This window comes from Zonotrichia leucophrys, chromosome 27 (genome assembly GCF_028769735.1).
Source record: "Zonotrichia leucophrys gambelii isolate GWCS_2022_RI chromosome 27, RI_Zleu_2.0, whole genome shotgun sequence".
In the NCBI taxonomy this organism is placed as follows: Eukaryota; Metazoa; Chordata; class Aves; order Passeriformes; family Passerellidae; genus Zonotrichia; species Zonotrichia leucophrys.
In genome coordinates, this window is record NC_088196.1 from 3,151,503 (window position 1) to 3,168,432 (window position 16,930).

At 58.5% G+C, this 16,930-nt stretch overlaps 1 protein-coding gene across 2 annotated transcripts; it reads left to right on the plus strand.

The window, feature by feature from the left end:
- Positions 1-272: 272 nt before the first annotated feature.
- STAT3 (signal transducer and activator of transcription 3) lies at positions 273-12,373 on the plus strand. 2 transcript variants are annotated; one of them, XM_064733458.1, is made up of 24 exons: positions 273-364; positions 3,644-3,790; positions 4,299-4,443; positions 5,437-5,535; positions 5,765-5,860; positions 5,944-6,025; positions 6,384-6,478; positions 7,008-7,159; positions 7,574-7,732; positions 7,818-7,910; positions 8,488-8,547; positions 8,837-8,866; positions 8,975-9,068; positions 9,151-9,198; positions 9,401-9,484; positions 9,574-9,672; positions 9,811-9,946; positions 10,162-10,214; positions 10,302-10,396; positions 10,668-10,807; positions 11,123-11,338; positions 11,547-11,589; positions 11,905-12,017; positions 12,099-12,373. In XM_064733458.1, the coding sequence occupies exons 2-24, from the start codon at positions 3,663-3,665 to the stop codon at positions 12,152-12,154; spliced, it is 2,316 nt and encodes a 771-aa protein (XP_064589528.1). In that variant the 5' UTR covers positions 273-364; positions 3,644-3,662; the 3' UTR covers positions 12,155-12,373. The 2 variants fall into 2 exon arrangements, with proteins under 2 accessions (XP_064589528.1, XP_064589529.1); XM_064733459.1 differs by having other exon boundaries at positions 11,123-11,335; positions 12,099-12,286.
- Positions 12,374-16,930: the final 4,557 nt, after the last annotated feature.

The following is a 16,930-nucleotide window of genomic DNA, read 5'->3' on the forward strand; positions in this document are numbered from 1 at the left end:
GTCACGGCGCTGCCCGGAACTCAGCTGGGTTTCCCGCACGGCTGTTCCCGGCAGCCGCCCTCCCCCGGCCCCCTGCACCGCCTCTGCCTAGCGAAGCCCTGCGGCGGGAGGCGGTGCCATCCGGGAATAGCCGGGGGGGCAGCCCCCTCTCCGCGCGCCGTGACGCACCACCCAACGGCCGCGCAGATTGGCTGTCGGAGGCCTGCCGGGGCGGGGCCGCGGGAGCACCGAGTCGCCATTGGCAGTGGGGATGATGACGTCACGGAGGGGCAGGGCCGGGCCGCAGGAGGTCCGGTCCCTCGGCGCAGCCGGACGCGATCGCCGCCGTCACCGGGAGCCGCCGCCCCGCCCGCCGGGACCGCCGGTGAGCGCGGGGGGTGCGCGGGCGCTGCTCGCCGCCGGCAGCCGGTGTTGCCCCGAGCCGGTGTGGGGCCGGGGCGGGAGCGGGGCCGGCATCGCGGGGTAGCGCGGGGGGGCCTGTCCCGGCTCCCGTCACTGCAGGCCGAGCCGCGGTGCGGAGCGGGGCCGGTCTGTGCAGCCCGGGCGGATCTTCCGGGCTGGCACCGCGCACGGGGACAGAGCCCGAAGCGGCTGCTCTGACAGCGAGAAGCGGCGGGAGCGGCAGGGCCGGGGGCGGTGCGGCCCGCCCGGTGCGGCCGGGGCTGGCACGGCCTCGAGGGTCCCGTGCGGAACGGGGCCGGTAGAACTGGGAGCCTAAAGGGGGACCGGGCACTGCGGGGCTGGAGGAGCCGGCGGGGCTGCGAGCTCAGGGCTGTCACACGCCGCCTGCGGCTCGGGGCCTCCCGCCCGGAGCGGGGCTCGCCTCGGTGCCACCCCCGTGGGTGCCGGTGTCACAGCAGCCGCGTTCTGCAGCTCGGGTGAACGAGCCCCCGGGAGCTCTGCGGGGCTGGCGGTGCTGTCACCGCTCCTGCTGCCCGTGTGGGTGGCTCCTGTCCCCCGGGCCGTGGGACAGACAGACGGGATGGGAGGGTGGGCTGGCCTGGGCTCACTCTGGGTGCACATTGGGGCAGACCCTGCTCCCACCCTGCCGGTGATCCCTGTCACTGTCACTCCCCCAGTGTGCTCCATCTGTTGGAGCTGCTGGAGCACAGGAGGGGTGCCCTGCGTGTCCTCTGTCCCGGGGTGGATGGTGACAGTGTCACTCGCAGCTGGGATGAGCCTTATAGAGCTGCAATGAGGAACAGCAGCCTGTGGGGTGATCACAACCCATGCTGTGGCTCTGAGGTTGCCCAGAGCTGTCTCCCTCCTCCTGTTGCAAATCTCTGCATCGCTGTTTTCCACCTCCAAGCCTGGCTTTGAAATTGCTCCAGAGAGGCAGTGCCAAGTTCTTCTAGCAGCCTTTCCAGAGTGCTGCCAGAGCGCCTGGCTGCCGTGTGGAGCAGTTTTCCCTCGGGCTGTTGATGGTTCTGTGGAAGAGGGGGCAGCAAGGTGCCTGCTGCTGCTGCAGAACTCTGTGAAGTGATGTTGGTGGCATCTGTCATGACCCTGTGATGGCACCCTGGTGCTGTGGCCTGTGCAGTGCTGTCAGTGACTGAGCTTCATCCTACTCTGTCACTGCAGGGGATGTGGAGTCCTGGGGTCCTTCTAAGGCTTTTTGCAGTGACTCCCCCATTCGTGTTGCCCTAGGGCTCATTGCTTGCTGTAGGAGCACACATGCAGGCTGTTCCCAGGTGTGTCCCAGAGATGAAAAGGAAGGCAGAAAGCAGATACAGGGTTCTTCCATGGCAGCCCCATTTTCAGTGGGGTGGTTGGAGTGTGCAGAGCTGTCCCAGAGGGGTGACACTGTGCAGCTGAGCCTGACTCTTGTGCTCTGCCCTTGCAGGAAGATAAAGAAAGATGAATTTTAGCTCTTGATCTACTTTTAGCAGCTCTGCTCTGAGCTCTGGACAGCCTGTTTACCCATGAGCTTGCATCATGCTGTGTTGGTCCTGGCCATGCTGGCTGCTCTCTGGCTCCATTCCAGAGATGGAGGAGAGGCAAACCACAGAGATGGGCAAGCCCAGCAGAATCAGAAAGGTTCAACCCTCAGATTTTTAACTGTGGCTTCCCTTTAGTGGGGCTGACCAGGCAGAGGCTCCTGTGTGGGATCCCAGGGCTGCCAGGATCAGAGCTTCCTTGAGAGTGGTGGCTGCTGCTGTAAGGAATGTCTTAAGGACCTTTTCCTCCAGGAATGTCAGAGTGCCTTGGATGGATGCCAGGAGGAGCTGGAGTTCAGTGCTGCAAGCTGCCTTGCCCTGCAGCTGTTTGTGGCACTGGGAAGTGCCTGAGTCCCGTCCAAGTGCTGCTGCCCTGTGGCAGCCTGGGAGCTTTGGTGCTCTCAGCACTGCTCTGAAATGCCGAGATTGTGCCTTTCAGGTGGACCACGGGTCCGGATGTGGCACCTGGTTGTGTTTCTGCATGAGCTCTGCCTGTGAGCCGCTTGGCACTGCTGCCCAGCTGCCTCCTGTGCCGTGCTGCTGCAGCCCTGTGCTGCTCAGGGCTGGGAGCAGAGCTGTGGCAGGAGCTGCGCTGGGGCAGCAGCCGCTGCTGCTTCCGGAGGGGCTGGTGCAGCCCCCCCGCCCCGGGCATGGCGCAATAGGAGGCGGGTGCTGAGCTCACTGCCCAGGCGGGGCAATCCCTGCGCGGCTGGTGGGCTCCCACTCAGCCCTGGGCTTTTGGTGGGTTTCCCACCCTGCAGCAGCATCACTCGTGCAGCAGGAGTGGCCCCCGCAGCTGCCTGGGGCAGATGGAGCATTCCCTGAGCTGCTGCAGGTGAGAATTGGCCACAAAGGGCTGAACCCCTTGTGGAATGGGGGCTCACAGCCCAGCCCTTGGACTGCAGCATCACTGAGGCTCTGTCACATCAGCCAGGTCTGGCTCCAGGGCTCTAGGAATCTGTGGCCACAGCTCTCTCCTTTTTTGTTCACTTGTTGCTCCATTCATAGCAGATTTGGTTCATGTGGACTTCTCTGAGGATTGCACCAGCAGGCTGTAGTTCAAGGTTAATGTCCTGCTCCTGCCTTTGGGGCTCTTCAGTGCTGTGAAGCACTAAAAACCCTCTTAACTCCCGTATCAGTGCCAATGTCTGTCCCCTCCTGGTGTCTCAGCCCACAGAGGACATTTCCACTTTCTTTTCTTCGCACCCAGACAAATGAGGAAAGAGCCCCTTGGGGGTGGCGGCCACGTAGTGATGCTGCATCACTCAGCGCAGGGACCTTTGGGAAAAGCAAACCACTTTCTGCAGGGAAGTGACTGCTGGTGTCACGCAGAGCTGTGCCTTCATTTGCCAGCACAGCTGGAGTCCCCTCGTTAGTGTCAGCTTGATTTCCATTGATACAAGTCGTGAACTTGAAAATTGCTCCTTCCCTGTTTCTGTAGCTTCCTGGCAGTCTCCGCCTTCCACACTTACTGTAAGCTCCACAGCCACTTCCCTGCCTCCCAGCAGGACCAGCCAGGGGTGTTTTTGAGACCAGATTTAATCCTCATTCCAACCTGTTGCCAGTGGCCAGCCTGCCCCTGCCAGCTGTCCTGGAGCACCGTGCCCTGGCTGTCTCTGGTTCTAGAACCCTTTTAGGGTCACAGCTGGGTCCTGGCAGGAGGGAGGCAGGAGCCAGCTGTGAGCCAGCTGTGTTTCCACCCTCAGGTCTCCCGAGCTGGCCAGGATGGCGCAGTGGAACCAGCTGCAGCAGCTCGACACGCGCTACCTGGAGCAGCTCCACCAGCTCTACAGCGACAGCTTCCCCATGGAGCTCCGGCAGTTCCTGGCCCCCTGGATTGAAAGCCAGGACTGGTAAGGGCTTTTCAAATGCCTCTGAGGGGACTTTGCTCGTAACACCCACCTGCAGGGGGTCAGGTGGGCTGGAGGAGCTGTATCCTTGCTCTCCTGGTGATGGGACTGGTCTCTCTTTGGGGCTCATGTGGCATCAAGGGAATGAAGTGGGATTTTGTGCACTGTGTTAGACCCTGGGCCAGGAGAAGCAGGGGGATATCCCCATCCAGGCTGGCTAACACTGACCTCTGCTGTAAAGGGGGCTGACACAGAGCACTGATGGCTGGATCCTGTCCATGAGCATGTGGGATGTGCTCACAGACATCAGGTGCTGGTGTTCACAGTCTGCCTGGTCTGCTTGACCAGATGGTGATTAGTCACCAGCAGGACTCCATCTTAGAGTTCTTTTCCTTCCTAAATGATTCAGAGATTCTGTAATTTGCACAGGGGATGCTGGGTGTGAGCAGAGCTCCCCAGCTTTGCCCCTTGCCCCATGCCAGCCACTCAGAGCTCTCTCTCCCCTGCACAGGGCCTATGCTGCCAGCAAGGAGTCTCACGCCACGCTGGTGTTCCACAACCTGCTGGGGGAGATTGACCAGCAGTACAGCCGCTTCCTGCAGGAGTCCAACGTCCTCTACCAGCACAACCTGCGCCGCATCAAGCAGTTCCTGCAGGTGAGCTGCCAGCATGGTGGGGTCTCGGGGTTGCTGCTGCTCACAGTGACCCCCAGATGTGTTCAAGTCTCTTTTCCCAGCCCAGCAGACTCCCTGAAGAAGGAGTCAGAACTCTTCTATTCTTGTTCTCAAGGTTGTTTATTGTTTCTGATCTATAAAATTCTTTCTCTGCCCTGCCGAGGTCTGTTCGGCAGGTCAGACAGAGGCTGAAGGAACTCAGCAGGCCAGAGAAAGTATAAGATTTTCTTATCTGTAAAATTCTATCTTTGTAGTATAAGAAGGTTGTAGCCTTCTTATATAAAGAAAATTTTTATACTATCTTTTAGTATAAAAAGATAACTCGTGTTATCTTTGAATACTAAAAACTAGGTGTACAATATTTACCATAACTTCCCAATACCTATCACCTATGTTAGACAGTGAGCTTCTACTCTAAACCAATCCAAAGGTGCCAACATCACAGCAGAAGATGGAGGAGGCCAAGAAGAAGAAGGAGAAAGGCAGGATATGCCCAGATTCCTCCTGAATCCCCATTCTAAAAACCTCAAAAAATCTGTTTTTCACCCTGTGACAAACTTATTATTATTATTATTATTATTATTATTATTATTATTATTATTATTATTATCCCTCCTTCTTGCCTCCTGAACCCCCATTCTAAAAACCCCAAATAATCTATTTTTCACCCCATGACAAACTAATTATTATTCTACTTAGACTTCTGTGGCTTGCAGATCCTCATATAAGGTTGGTAATTTTTTCCATGGGTCATAATCAAAGTCACAGGTGTCTTGGGCTCTGTGCCAGGGTCTCTGAGCCCCCCTGGCAGGGTTTGGGCAATCCAGGAGAGCCAGAGGGATGTGCTGAGTTCTGACAATGGGGGAGCTGGTGAGGGTCTGAGCAATTCCTTGGCACAGCTCACCATCCACAGCCCTGATGTGGAGATCCTAAGGGTTCAGGATGTGCCTGCTGACCCTGTTTGACCCTTTACAGAGCAGATACCTGGAGAAGCCAATGGAGATCGCCCGCATCGTGGCTCGCTGCCTCTGGGAAGAGTCCCGGCTCCTCCAGACAGCTGCTACTGCAGCCCAGGTCAGTGGTCAGCTATCTCCTGGTCCTGGCCATCCTGATTCCTGACAGCCAGGACACAGCCTGGGTGTTCTGGCTGGGTGTGTCTGTCTCTCCTCTCCTCTCCTCTGCTGCCCTGGAGGCAGTGCTGAAGTGAGCAGCCAGCTGAGGACCCTGCAGAACCTCCTCAGGCTGGAAGGGAGCACCCCCAGCTTACAGCCCTGTCCTTATGCCCTTCTTGTCCCCTCTGCAGCAAGGGGGACAGGCAACACATCCCACAGCAGCTGTGGTGACAGAGAAGCAGCAGATGCTGGAGCAGCACCTGCAGGATGTCAGGAAGAGGGTGCAGGTATGTGTGTGCCTGGGCACCTTCAGCTCTCCCCACCCCAATTCTTGAGTGCTGTAAGTGAAATCACCTTTCTTGCCTTCCAGGATTTGGAGCAGAAGATGAAAGTGGTGGAGAATCTCCAGGATGACTTTGATTTTAACTACAAGACTTTGAAAAGCCAAGGAGGTAATGACACCTCATTAGCATCTGCAAACCACAGTGTGTTCCTGCAAGGAAACTTGCTGGAGAGGTGTTCCAGCCTCCACTCCCAGAGGGAATGTGCTCATTCTCAGGGCATTTGCATGGCAATTGGATAAACCTGGTCTGCCCTTGAGGGAGCTGAACTGAGCTTTGCTGTAAGCACAGCACTGGGGTGGGGAGGGATTGGCCTCTGTGGGTGCAGGAGAGCCAAGGAGCTGCTTGGAGGCTGTTCCAGATTCCTGCTTGGCTGTAGGGTGCCTGCACTTTGCTGTGCAAGTGTTGTGTTGTTGTGGCACTTGAGGAGGTGTGAAGAGTGTGGCTGAAGCTTCTCACCTCTGCACAGACATGCAGGACCTGAACGGGAACAACCAGTCAGTGACCAGGCAGAAGATGCAGCAGCTGGAGCAAATGCTGACAGCACTGGACCAGATGCGCAGGGTAAGAGGGCAAACTGACCCTCCAGATCCCCCTGGGTGCATGTGGGAATCTGTAAAATCAGAGGGTTTTGGGCTTACAAGCAGGTATTGTGTTTGAAAGAAGTAAGCATTGTTTTAACCAAAGGGACGTGTGCTTATAGTGGTTGGATAGAACTACTGTCAATGTGCTTTTGCTTTGTGGGATTGGTCAAAAAACTTTTAAAGTTGTAACATTAAGTTCTTTGTCTGCTGTCTGGAATGTGAGCTGATGGCATCTCCCCTTTGTCGTAACCATGTAATGAGACTGATGCTAAAAAATAAAACAGCTCAAAGCACGTTCCTCAGCAATTCCATCCTGTTTGCAATTTGTACAATTAGGTGCAGATCTCCCTTCTTCAGGGTTAGAATTTGGTAGCTCCTGCATGGCCAGAACCAGGAGCAGTGCAGCAAGCACAGCCCTGGGTGACTTCTTCCTTGCTTGTGAATGTGAAACTTGTGGGTCTGTGGGGGAAGTCACAGCTTGCTGCAGGTTCTGCTTTCTCTCCTGGCAGGGCATAGTGAGTGAGCTGGCTGGGCTGCTCTCAGCCATGGAGTATGTGCAGAAGATGCTGGCAGATGAGGAACTGGCAGACTGGAAGAGGAGACAGCAGATTGCCTGCATTGGTGGCCCACCCAATATCTGCCTGGACAGGCTTGAGAACTGGTGAGAGCTGCCTGGGACTGTGTCAGTGCCCAGAGCAGTGGCACTCAGACACCTGCTGTCTGGAAATGTCCTTGCAGAATGGACATTTCTGATGGTTGCATGTGTGAATGTAGCCTGCAGCTTAGACTGAGCCATGACGGTGCTGGGAATGTGTCCCACTGTCCCCAGCTCTGTGCCTGGGGGATTTTGAGGCTGCTGCAAAGTTTATAGCCCTGGAGTCACCTGGGCACATGCAGGTTTTGTTTGTAATATGTGGCCTAGAAAAATGCTCTGGGCTTGGAGCCACAAACACACTCGGTTCTTGCCTGGCTTGGCATGGAGAGTTTGTTCTTGCATGGGAAGAGGAGGGCTCTGCAGGCTGGACACCGTGGGCTGGGCAGCCAGAGCTAATGCTGGTTCTCCCTGCTCTCCTAGGATAACTTCCCTTGCTGAATCACAGCTACAGACCCGGCAGCAGATCAAGAAGTTGGAAGAGCTGCAGCAGAAAGTGTCCTACAAGGGTGACCCAATTGTCCAGCACCGGCCCATGCTGGAGGAGCGCATCGTGGAGCTGTTCAGGAACCTGATGAAAAGGTGCTGAAGGCAGCCAGGAGCTGCATGGCTGTGTGTGGAGGGTGGGCAGTGAGGTCTGACCGTGGTCTCTGTGCTGTTCCTGCAGTGCTTTTGTGGTGGAGAGGCAGCCCTGCATGCCCATGCACCCTGACAGGCCCCTGGTCATCAAGACAGGTGTGCAGTTCACCACCAAAGTCAGGTGGGTGCCTCCCTGCAGGTGAGGGAGGGGAGCTGAGCAGGGAGGGCAGCCTGGGGTGGCTCTCTGAAGATGCTGCTGCAGGTGCAGCCCCTGTGATGGAAAGGGATGGATCCCAGAAGGATGATCCCAGAGGGCTGGAGTGCTGCCCACATGACTCAGTGCAGGGCTGGCTGGGGATCTGCTGGGTTCTGGTAAATCCTGTTGTGGGGGTGGGAAGCAGCAGCACATCCCTGGCCAGCTGCTGCTCAGCCTGGGCCATGTTCCCTGCCATGCTCTGACCCCAGGCTCTGCCTGGAGCTTCCTTGGCCTTTCTCTGGGCCTCCATGGCACCCTCTGTCCTCTGGGGTGTTTGTTCAGAGCCTGGCATGGGCTGCCAGCAGCCCAAATGAGCTCCTCAGGATGCTCAGGGGAGTTCCAACACCTCCCTGGCTCTGGGGACAGGTGCCAGGGCTGTGTGGAGGTGTGCCCAGGGCTGCCAGAGGAGCTGGTCCATGCTGCTGGCTGTGCCAGGTGCCCTGTGGAACAGGAGCACTTTCTGTGCACAGCATCTTCATGCTCTGTCTGCTGACTCTTGCAGGTTGTTGGTCAAGTTCCCAGAGCTGAACTATCAGCTGAAAATCAAAGTCTGCATTGACAAGTGAGTTCTGTGCTGCCCTTCCAGTGGCCCTGGGGGGGTAACTGGGATGGGACTGATTCCTGCTGCCCCTGGATTGGGCTCAATCTCCACAATGAGGACCAGTGTGGCCCCCAGTTAAAGGGGAGGGTGCAGGGTGGTGCTGAGTCCTGAGGGTTCACCCACATGGTTGGGGGGAAGGCCTGTGGGGTCATGGGACTGTGCTGGGATGCAGCTGGCACCACACACCAGCTTGTGTCCATCAGGGTGGGAGGGCCACTGCCATGACCTGGTGTCTCTACCCCTTTTCTAGGGACTCTGGGGACGTTGCTGCCCTTCGTGGGTAAGTGCACTGTTTGCTTTGTCCTTATTTCTAGTTGCTGCTTTATTCCTGGCAAACATCCTACCACTCCAAGCCTGTCCTGTCAGCCTGATTCTTTCCTCTCCCCAGGTCCCGCAAGTTTAACATCCTGGGGACCAACACCAAGGTGATGAACATGGAGGAGTCAAACAATGGCAGCCTCTCAGCAGAGTTCAAGCACCTGGTGGGTACCATGGGCTCCTGGGCTGCTCCTGCACAGCCAGGTGTCCTGGTGCTGCTGCTGCAGCCTGTCCCTCTCTCTGCAGACCCTGAGGGAGCAGCGCTGTGGGAACGGAGGCCGAGCCAACTGTGATGTGAGTGTCAGGGGCCCTGGGAGGGGGCCTGGCCATTGACAGGAGCAGCTGAGCGGGGAGGGGATGCAGGGGGTCCACCAGCACCAACTGGCACATGGGCAGCTTGCCAGGCCAGCCCCAGCAGCTGTGCTGGGTCTGCTGGTTGTGTGTTGGGCTCAGGGTGGGTGTCTTGTGGTGCTCATGGTGTCCCCTTCTGCCCCAGGCCTCGCTGATAGTCACTGAGGAGCTGCACCTCATCACTTTTGAGACAGAGGTGTATCACCAGGGGCTGAAGATCGACCTGGAGGTGAGGCTTGGGTCACTGCCTTCACCACCATGGGTCTGGGGGGAGCCCTGGGAGTTGTCCCAACCTGTGGTCACATCCTGTCTTTGCAGACCCACTCGCTGCCTGTGGTGGTCATCTCCAACATCTGCCAGATGCCCAACGCCTGGGCATCCATCCTGTGGTACAACATGCTGACCAACAACCCCAAGGTAGGGCAGCAGGGCAGGTGTCAGGATGGGGGTGTCACAGTGAGAGAGGGAAACTGAGGCTGGGGAGCCAGGCAGAGGCAGTGCCTGGCCCTGCTTCTGTCCCATGTCCCACTCAGGGCTGTGTGTTCTCTTGTGCAGAACGTGAACTTCTTCACCAAGCCCCCCATTGGCACCTGGGACCAGGTGGCAGAGGTGCTGAGCTGGCAGTTCTCCTCCACCACCAAGCGCGGGCTCAGCATCGAGCAGCTCACCACGCTGGCAGAGAAACTGCTGGGTAAGAGAGGGCTGATGGGTGTCCTGCCCGTCCCTCTGTCCCCTGGTGTGGTTCCCCACCTGTACATGTCATCCAAGAGTGAGCTCCTGTGTTTGGCCTGAGGGCTTTTGGCCTGAGTTATTTTCAGGTGCTTGGTTTTCTCCCAAATCCTGGAAAGGGTGTCCTTGGAAGGACAGCTCTATTTAAATGGTTGTGTTCTTTTTTTTCTCTTCCAGGACCAGGTGTGAATTACTCTGGCTGTCAGATCACCTGGGCCAAGTTCTGCAAGGTAGAATTTATTCTCTTCCCTGAGCACCTTCCCTTGGCTGTTCCCTTTCTCCAAGCTGTGCTAGCAGCCTCTCTGCCTTTTCCCCAGGAGAACATGGCTGGCAAAGGCTTCTCTTTCTGGGTCTGGCTGGACAACATCATTGACTTGGTGAAGAAGTACATCCTGGCACTGTGGAACGAAGGGTGAGTGCCAGCCCAGAGCCTGAGGTTAGGCTGGGCCTTGGGAGGGTCCCACAGGTTCCACCCTGTTGGCGTGGGGTGCTTGTCCACGTGCCAGGTGTGCTGTCCTGGGATACTTTTTGCTGTTTCAGAGTGAAAACTCACCTGGGAATCCATAAAATGTCAGTGGCCAGGCTGAGTTGTGCTGTTGAGCAGAGCTGGCAGGACTTACATCCTGGAGGAGCTGCTCCTGTGCCCTAACCCCCATTTGTTGTTCTTGCCTCCTCCTGCCCAGGTACATCATGGGCTTCATCAGCAAGGAGCGGGAGCGAGCCATCCTGAGCACCAAGCCCCCAGGGACCTTCCTGCTGCGCTTCAGTGAGAGCAGCAAGGAGGGTGGCATCACCTTCACCTGGGTGGAGAAGGACATCAGTGGTATGAGCTCTGTCTGTGTGCCTGGCTTGGCATTCCAGCTTCCAGAGGGGGCTTGGGTGCCCTGATAAGCATTTGTCCTTGTCCCAACAAGCTGTCTGTGTGGGTTAACTCCTGAGCCTGGCTGCCCTTTGCTGGTCTTTGCCTTCTGGGTGTCTATGCCCATGGACACAGTTTTCTAAGGCACTGAACACAGTCAGGTGCCAGTCCTGCCCTGTGCTCTGCTGTGTGCCCCAGGCCCATCTTGTCCCTGCTGCTCTGGGGCTGTCTGAAGGCAGCCCTGCCTTTTCTGTACCAAAATTCTCCTTCCTTGCACAGGAAAGACACAGATCCAGTCGGTGGAGCCTTACACCAAGCAGCAGCTCAACAACATGTCCTTTGCTGAGATCATCATGGGCTACAAGATCATGGATGCCACCAACATCCTGGTGTCCCCTCTGGTGTACCTGTACCCAGACATCCCCAAGGAGGAGGCATTTGGGAAGTACTGCCGCTCTGAGAGCCAGGAGCACTCGGAAGCCACGGACTCAGGTAGTCGTTGACTTTCTGTGGCTCCTTTGTCACAGGGAAGCTCTGGGGACAGCACTGGCTGTCACCAACCAGGACCCTGTGCCATCCCTGGAGGGCACAGCCACAGTGTGGGACCAGCCATGGGGCAGAGGGTGGGCACTGCTTGTTCTAGGGGATAGAGAGAAGGATTTGTCCTTGAGTGGCTGCTGATGAAGCTTCTCCCTCCTTGCAGGTGCTGCTCCATACCTGAAGACCAAGTTCATCTGTGTCACCCCGTGAGTGTTCCTGGGAGCTGTCTGTCACTGCCTGGGGGGTGTTTGTGTGCTCAGCCTTGCTTGAGGGAGAGGTTTCCTTCCTTTCTTTCCACCTCTGTCTGAGCTTTGCTTGGTTCCTGTGGGGTTCCCAGCCTGGGGTGACGGTGGGGGCTGAGCCAGGCTCCGGCTGCTGCCCAAACCACAGCCCCGTTCTTCCCCTCCGGGGCCCCTTTCCTCTGGAGAGCTCTGGGGGCCCCTCAGCGGGTACAGGGGGTGTTGGAGAGCTCTGGCCAGGCCCTGATGTGGAGCTTTCTGTGCTTCTTCTCCCTGGGACAGCACCTCCTTCAGCAACACCATCGACCTGCCCATGTCCCCGCGCACGCTGGACTCGCTCATGCAGTTCGGCACCGGCGGCGAGGGCGCGGAGAGCAACGCAGGGGGGCAGTTTGGTGAGTCTGGGGGGGCTCCAGGGGCCCCTGGCTGCCAGCCCACGCCCAGGGCCCCGTAACCCTGCCTGTGTCTGCCCGCAGAGTCGCTGACCTTCGACATGGAGCTGACCCCAGAGTGCGCGTCCTCGCCCATGTGAGGGGCTGCGGCTCAGCCTTCCCACCTCCAGAGCCTCCCCTGGATTTGTCCCACTCGGCTGCAGCTGCTCCAGGAACTGCTGGGGTCCCTGCATGGGTCAGGTCCTCACCTAACCCAGCCCCTCTCTGGAGTGGTGCAGCTCATCTCTGGGGGAGGGGGATGAACCTTTTTCTATTTCCTTCCATAACAGTTTTCTATTATTTTTGCTCATTCAAGTGCCTATTTGCCTCCGATTGCAGCCACAGTTCCTACAAACGCTTCCACAGCCCCAGTCCTGCTGCTGGAAGCTGCTGCCCTGACTGTGCCCACTCACAAATCTGGAATTGCAGAAGGGCTTGGCCATGTGGCAGGGTCTGCCCTGCTGCTCCCAGCACCTCCTAGAGCCGGCAGGGTGCTGGGGTGAGTCCTCTCTCTGCGCCCACCTGGTTTTGGCCAGGATGACTAGGACAGGGCTCAGAGCTGCAGGTGGATGTATCCAGGTACTCCCACCCTGGGCTCAGCAGGCACTGCCCCTGCTGGACTCAGCCTGGGTTTGCTGGGAGCCCAGAGGTTCAGGAGCAGCATGCTTGTGCTTGTCCTCAGCTTCCTGCTTTGGGCACAGTGACCTGGCCAGTGCCAGCAGCCTGGGCTGTTTTTGGGATGGCTGGTGTCCCTGGGGTAGGGCAGTGCTGCTACCCAGTAATGGCACCTGTGTGTGAGCAGCATCTGCAGCTGTTGCCCATTTTGGGATCTGGGTAAAGCCACAGGGGCTGTCCTGGCTTCCCTGTGGCCAGGCTGGTGCTGGGAGCAGGGTCTTGCTTCCAGCCCTGTGCTGAGTTAGACCAGTTGGACCCTGGGGAATTGGGGGAGCCAGCATGGCTGACAGTGGGGCACCTGGCCTGTGCCTTTCTCTCTGGGTTGTGAGGGGCCAGGCATGGGGTCTGCAGCTTCTTGGGGGCTTCATGTGGCATTTCTGTTGGAGGTTGGCCCTCACAGTTAAGGTGGGAAGGGTCAAGAGTTGAAGGAAGCAAGTGGATGTGAGGAGAGGAACCTGCTGTGGGGCAGTGCAGGACAGTGACAGGGGTGTTGTGAAGGGCAGTGTCCTGACTTTTGGGGGGTTGGTCCTGCATTTAACAGAACTGGGGGAGCCCTCCTGCCCTTTCCATGCAGTGGGCAAGCAGACACAGATGAGCAGTGGAGGGGTGGGGGAGGCAGTGGCAGAGCTGCTCCCTCCGAGTTGCATCACAGCTGGTGGCAGGGAACCAGAGGGCAGGGGGAGGATCCCCGTGGCTATGGGGTCTGGGCAAGCCCCTCCAGGCTGTGTAGGAGCAGGAGGGGGGTTTGTGGCTGGCCCTGGGGCTGCTGAAGGGCAATGAGGGCCCTTTGCCCCTCTGCTCGCTCACCGCCTCCGGCCGCAGTCCCCGGCAGCATTCGATACTGTAAAAAAATTTTATTTTTTTGTATATTTTATTGCTGTATCTACAGGCTTGAACTTTCTCCGAAATAAAGGCCCTGAAGCGACGTGCTGTGGGGTGTGAGCCGGGCTCTGCCTGCGGCACCCACCTGACCCTGCTCCGGGAACCGGGGCCTCCTTCGGCGCAGCCCGGCCCCGGAGCCGCCGCTGCGGTTTGTGCGGCGCGAGCGGCCCCGGCTCCTGCCCGGCAGGCGTGGGCAGCTGCCCCTTCCCGGGGCTGTGGGGCCCTTCCCGGGGCAGCCAGGGGGCAGCGGGCCTGCCCCAGCCCGTGGTTGCTTTCTGTGCCCCAGAGCTGTGCCTGGGTCTCCTGCAGTTTGTAAAGGAAATGCCGGTGCCAGCGTGGGAGGACACGCAGCGCTGGGGCCCTGCTCTGGCTGCTCTCAGCCTGGGGCTGCACTGGGGCCCCTGTGAGTGCCTCTGCCCTGGGGGGTGATGGGCAGGGGGTGCCAGGCTCTGCTGGATGGGTGTGTGATGCTGGGAGCATGGGCTGGTGGCAGTGACACGCTTTGCACACACAGCCCTGCTGGAGCCCACCCCAGCACTCTGCAATGCCACGTGGATGTGAGGAGAGGAACCATGAACAGGATCATTCCAGGGGTTGTGCTCTGATGAGGCCAAGAGGGAGAGATTATTTCTCTGTCAGAGCAGGATTAGGGGGATTGTTCGTGCAGGTCATGTGGAACTGGCTGTGCTGCATCATTTGAGGTGCTGGAGGTGCACTGGAGCCTTCTCTGCCCTCTGTGTGCCCTGGAGCATCGTGCTGAGGGCTGAGCTGACCATGTCCCTGCTTTGGGAACCAGTCCCACTGCATTTCACTGTCAAACCAAGCCAGGGCTCTGCCCAGGCCCCACAGACCCATTCCTGCTCTCAAGGCAGCTGTGTTGGATCATTGCCTGTCTCTGGTGCAGCCCAGGGTGCTGCAGGTGGGGGCAGCTCACAAGGGAGTGAGGCCCAGCCCCCTTCTCCTGCCCTGCCAGGTACCAGCTCCCCTCTGGCAGCTGCAGGATGGGGTTGAGAACCCAGGACTAGGGAATTTTCCCACCCATCTGCAACCCCTGGAGTTACCACTACCACAGCCATGTGGTGTCAGGAACGTGGTGTTTGATTCCCTATTCCTGCAGATCAGGGGTTCCTCATCTCCCTGGCCCCACTGCATCCCTGCTGGCACCTGCTCCAGCCCTGAGTGATGGGGTCAAGCTCCCACCTCAGAGTTTCTGCTGTCAGTGCTCTGGGGGGCAGCAGGCTGGGAGCTCCTGGAGCTGATGGGCAGCAGGAGAAATGCCCAGAGCTGGGCTGGAGGAACCCCTGAAGCACCAGCAGCAACTGGGGCAAGGGATGCTTGCCAACATCCTGTCCCCCTCCTCCTGCCCCAGTCAGCCCTGCAGCCCTTGCTTTCTGCCTGTGCTGGGCCAGGAGGTTGTTTGTGGCTCCAAAAGGAGGTCACAGGGTGGCTTTGCTCCTTGCCCAGGCCCGCAGCACAGTGGGGAGGAGTGGGGACAGTGTCTGAGCCAAGCGTGCAAACGGATTAGGGGTTTCCAAATGCAGATAATCCGCTTGGGATGCGTGACGGGCACAGGGCAGCCCTGTGGGGATGGGCAGCCACCTGCCAGGGCAGCCCTGGGCCAGGGGCACTCCAGAGCAGGGGCTCGGGCAGGGTCCCACTGGTATTTGGGGTGTCTGAGCTGTGCAATATTGACAGTCCTTGGGAATAAGGCAGCAGACAGGGATTAGAGAGGCCACAGTTTATCTGCAGCTGAATGAGCAGGGCTGCAGTGAGGGGTGGGAGGCAAAGACTCCAAGGACCAGCCAGGGTAGGATCTTCCCACAGCAACACGTGCTGAGCTGCAGAGCACATGGCACTGCTGGCCAAGCCAAGAGCCATCCCAAACCCCTGCGTCCAGTGCTCAGAACACAACAGCCAAATAAATATTGCATCACACTCTGATAAATACACAGCAGAGCAGAGCCAAGCAGCGGTGCCTTCCACTGCCACATGTGGCAGAGGTCAGACCCAGAGCTGCAGCACAGCGTGATCACCAAAAACACCACCTCCAGCCATTCCAGGAGGACACAACCTGCCTGTCTCCCTCCAGGTGTCCCATCCTGGCTCACAGTGCATGGTAGAACCAGCACCAAGGGCTCTGCTCACCCTGCCATGGGGTGAAGGGCCCTGGCCCTGGTGCAGCAGCTGCACTGGGCTGACCTGTGGCAGCACGTTAGTGGCTGGAGCAGCTGGGACTGAGTGGTTACTGTGGCAACCTGAGCTCTGCAAGGGAGAGCAGGGATGCAGGGAGAGGACAGGGATACATGGGGGTGTGTAGGGAGAGGACAGGGATGCAGGGAGAGGACAGAGATGCATGGGAATGTACAGGGATGCATGGGGATGTGCAGGGATGCAGGGAGAGGACAGGGATGCATGGGGATGTGCAGGATGTGTGGGGATGTGCAGGGATGCAGGGAGAGGACAGAGATGCACGGGATGTGCAGGGAGAGGCCAGGGATGCATGGGGATGTGCAGGGATGCATGGGGATGTGCAGGGAGAGGACAGGGATGCATGGGAATGTGCAGGGATGCCCCAGTGTGGGGTGGGGGCCAAGTGCAGCCCCGCTGCTGTGCTCCTGATGCCCCCAGCCAGCCCTGGCACTGGGTGGGCAGGAGAGGATTGTGCCCTTGGTGCCAGCTGGGCTGTGGGTGCCCCCTGTGCCCCCTCAGGTGCAGAGATACTCACTGGGCTGATGGGGGGGTTCTGGTGCCCTCTGCAGACCCAGCCGGGCTCTCACTCTCCTGGCTGTTCCAGTAGCAGAAACTGGAGGATCTTTCCTAGCAGGAGGAGCCATGGAGTCTTTGCCCAAGCAATGGCACTGCTTGGCTGCTGAGGCCGAGTGTTTGCTGGGTTGTTCCCAGCCCTATCCGAGTGGCTGGAGGCAGAGGTTTCCTGTGGAAATTCCCCCTTGGACAAAATGTCATTTCCGTTTTTTTGCTGGAGCAGATCATTCCCTCCTCCTGGCACTGGGCACCACCAACCAGGCTGAGGCTGTGCCAGTGACAAACATCTCCAAGCATCTCTGGTGCCCCCACTTTGCCCGGGTTCTGGCAGGGTCTGTGCTGCTGCCCTGTCCCCCTCACTCCTCCCAGGCTGCCTCCTGCACCAGCAGCAGGGCTGGAACCCCGCAGGGCCCATCCACGCTGGCTCTCCAGTGGGACCTCTGTGGGAAAATGTGAATCTGTGACTAATGTGGGGATTCATCTGTTTCGCATTAGCTGGGCTGCATTATCACAACGGGGTTTTGTTTTGAGACCTGGGAGTGTGAGGGATGCAGGGC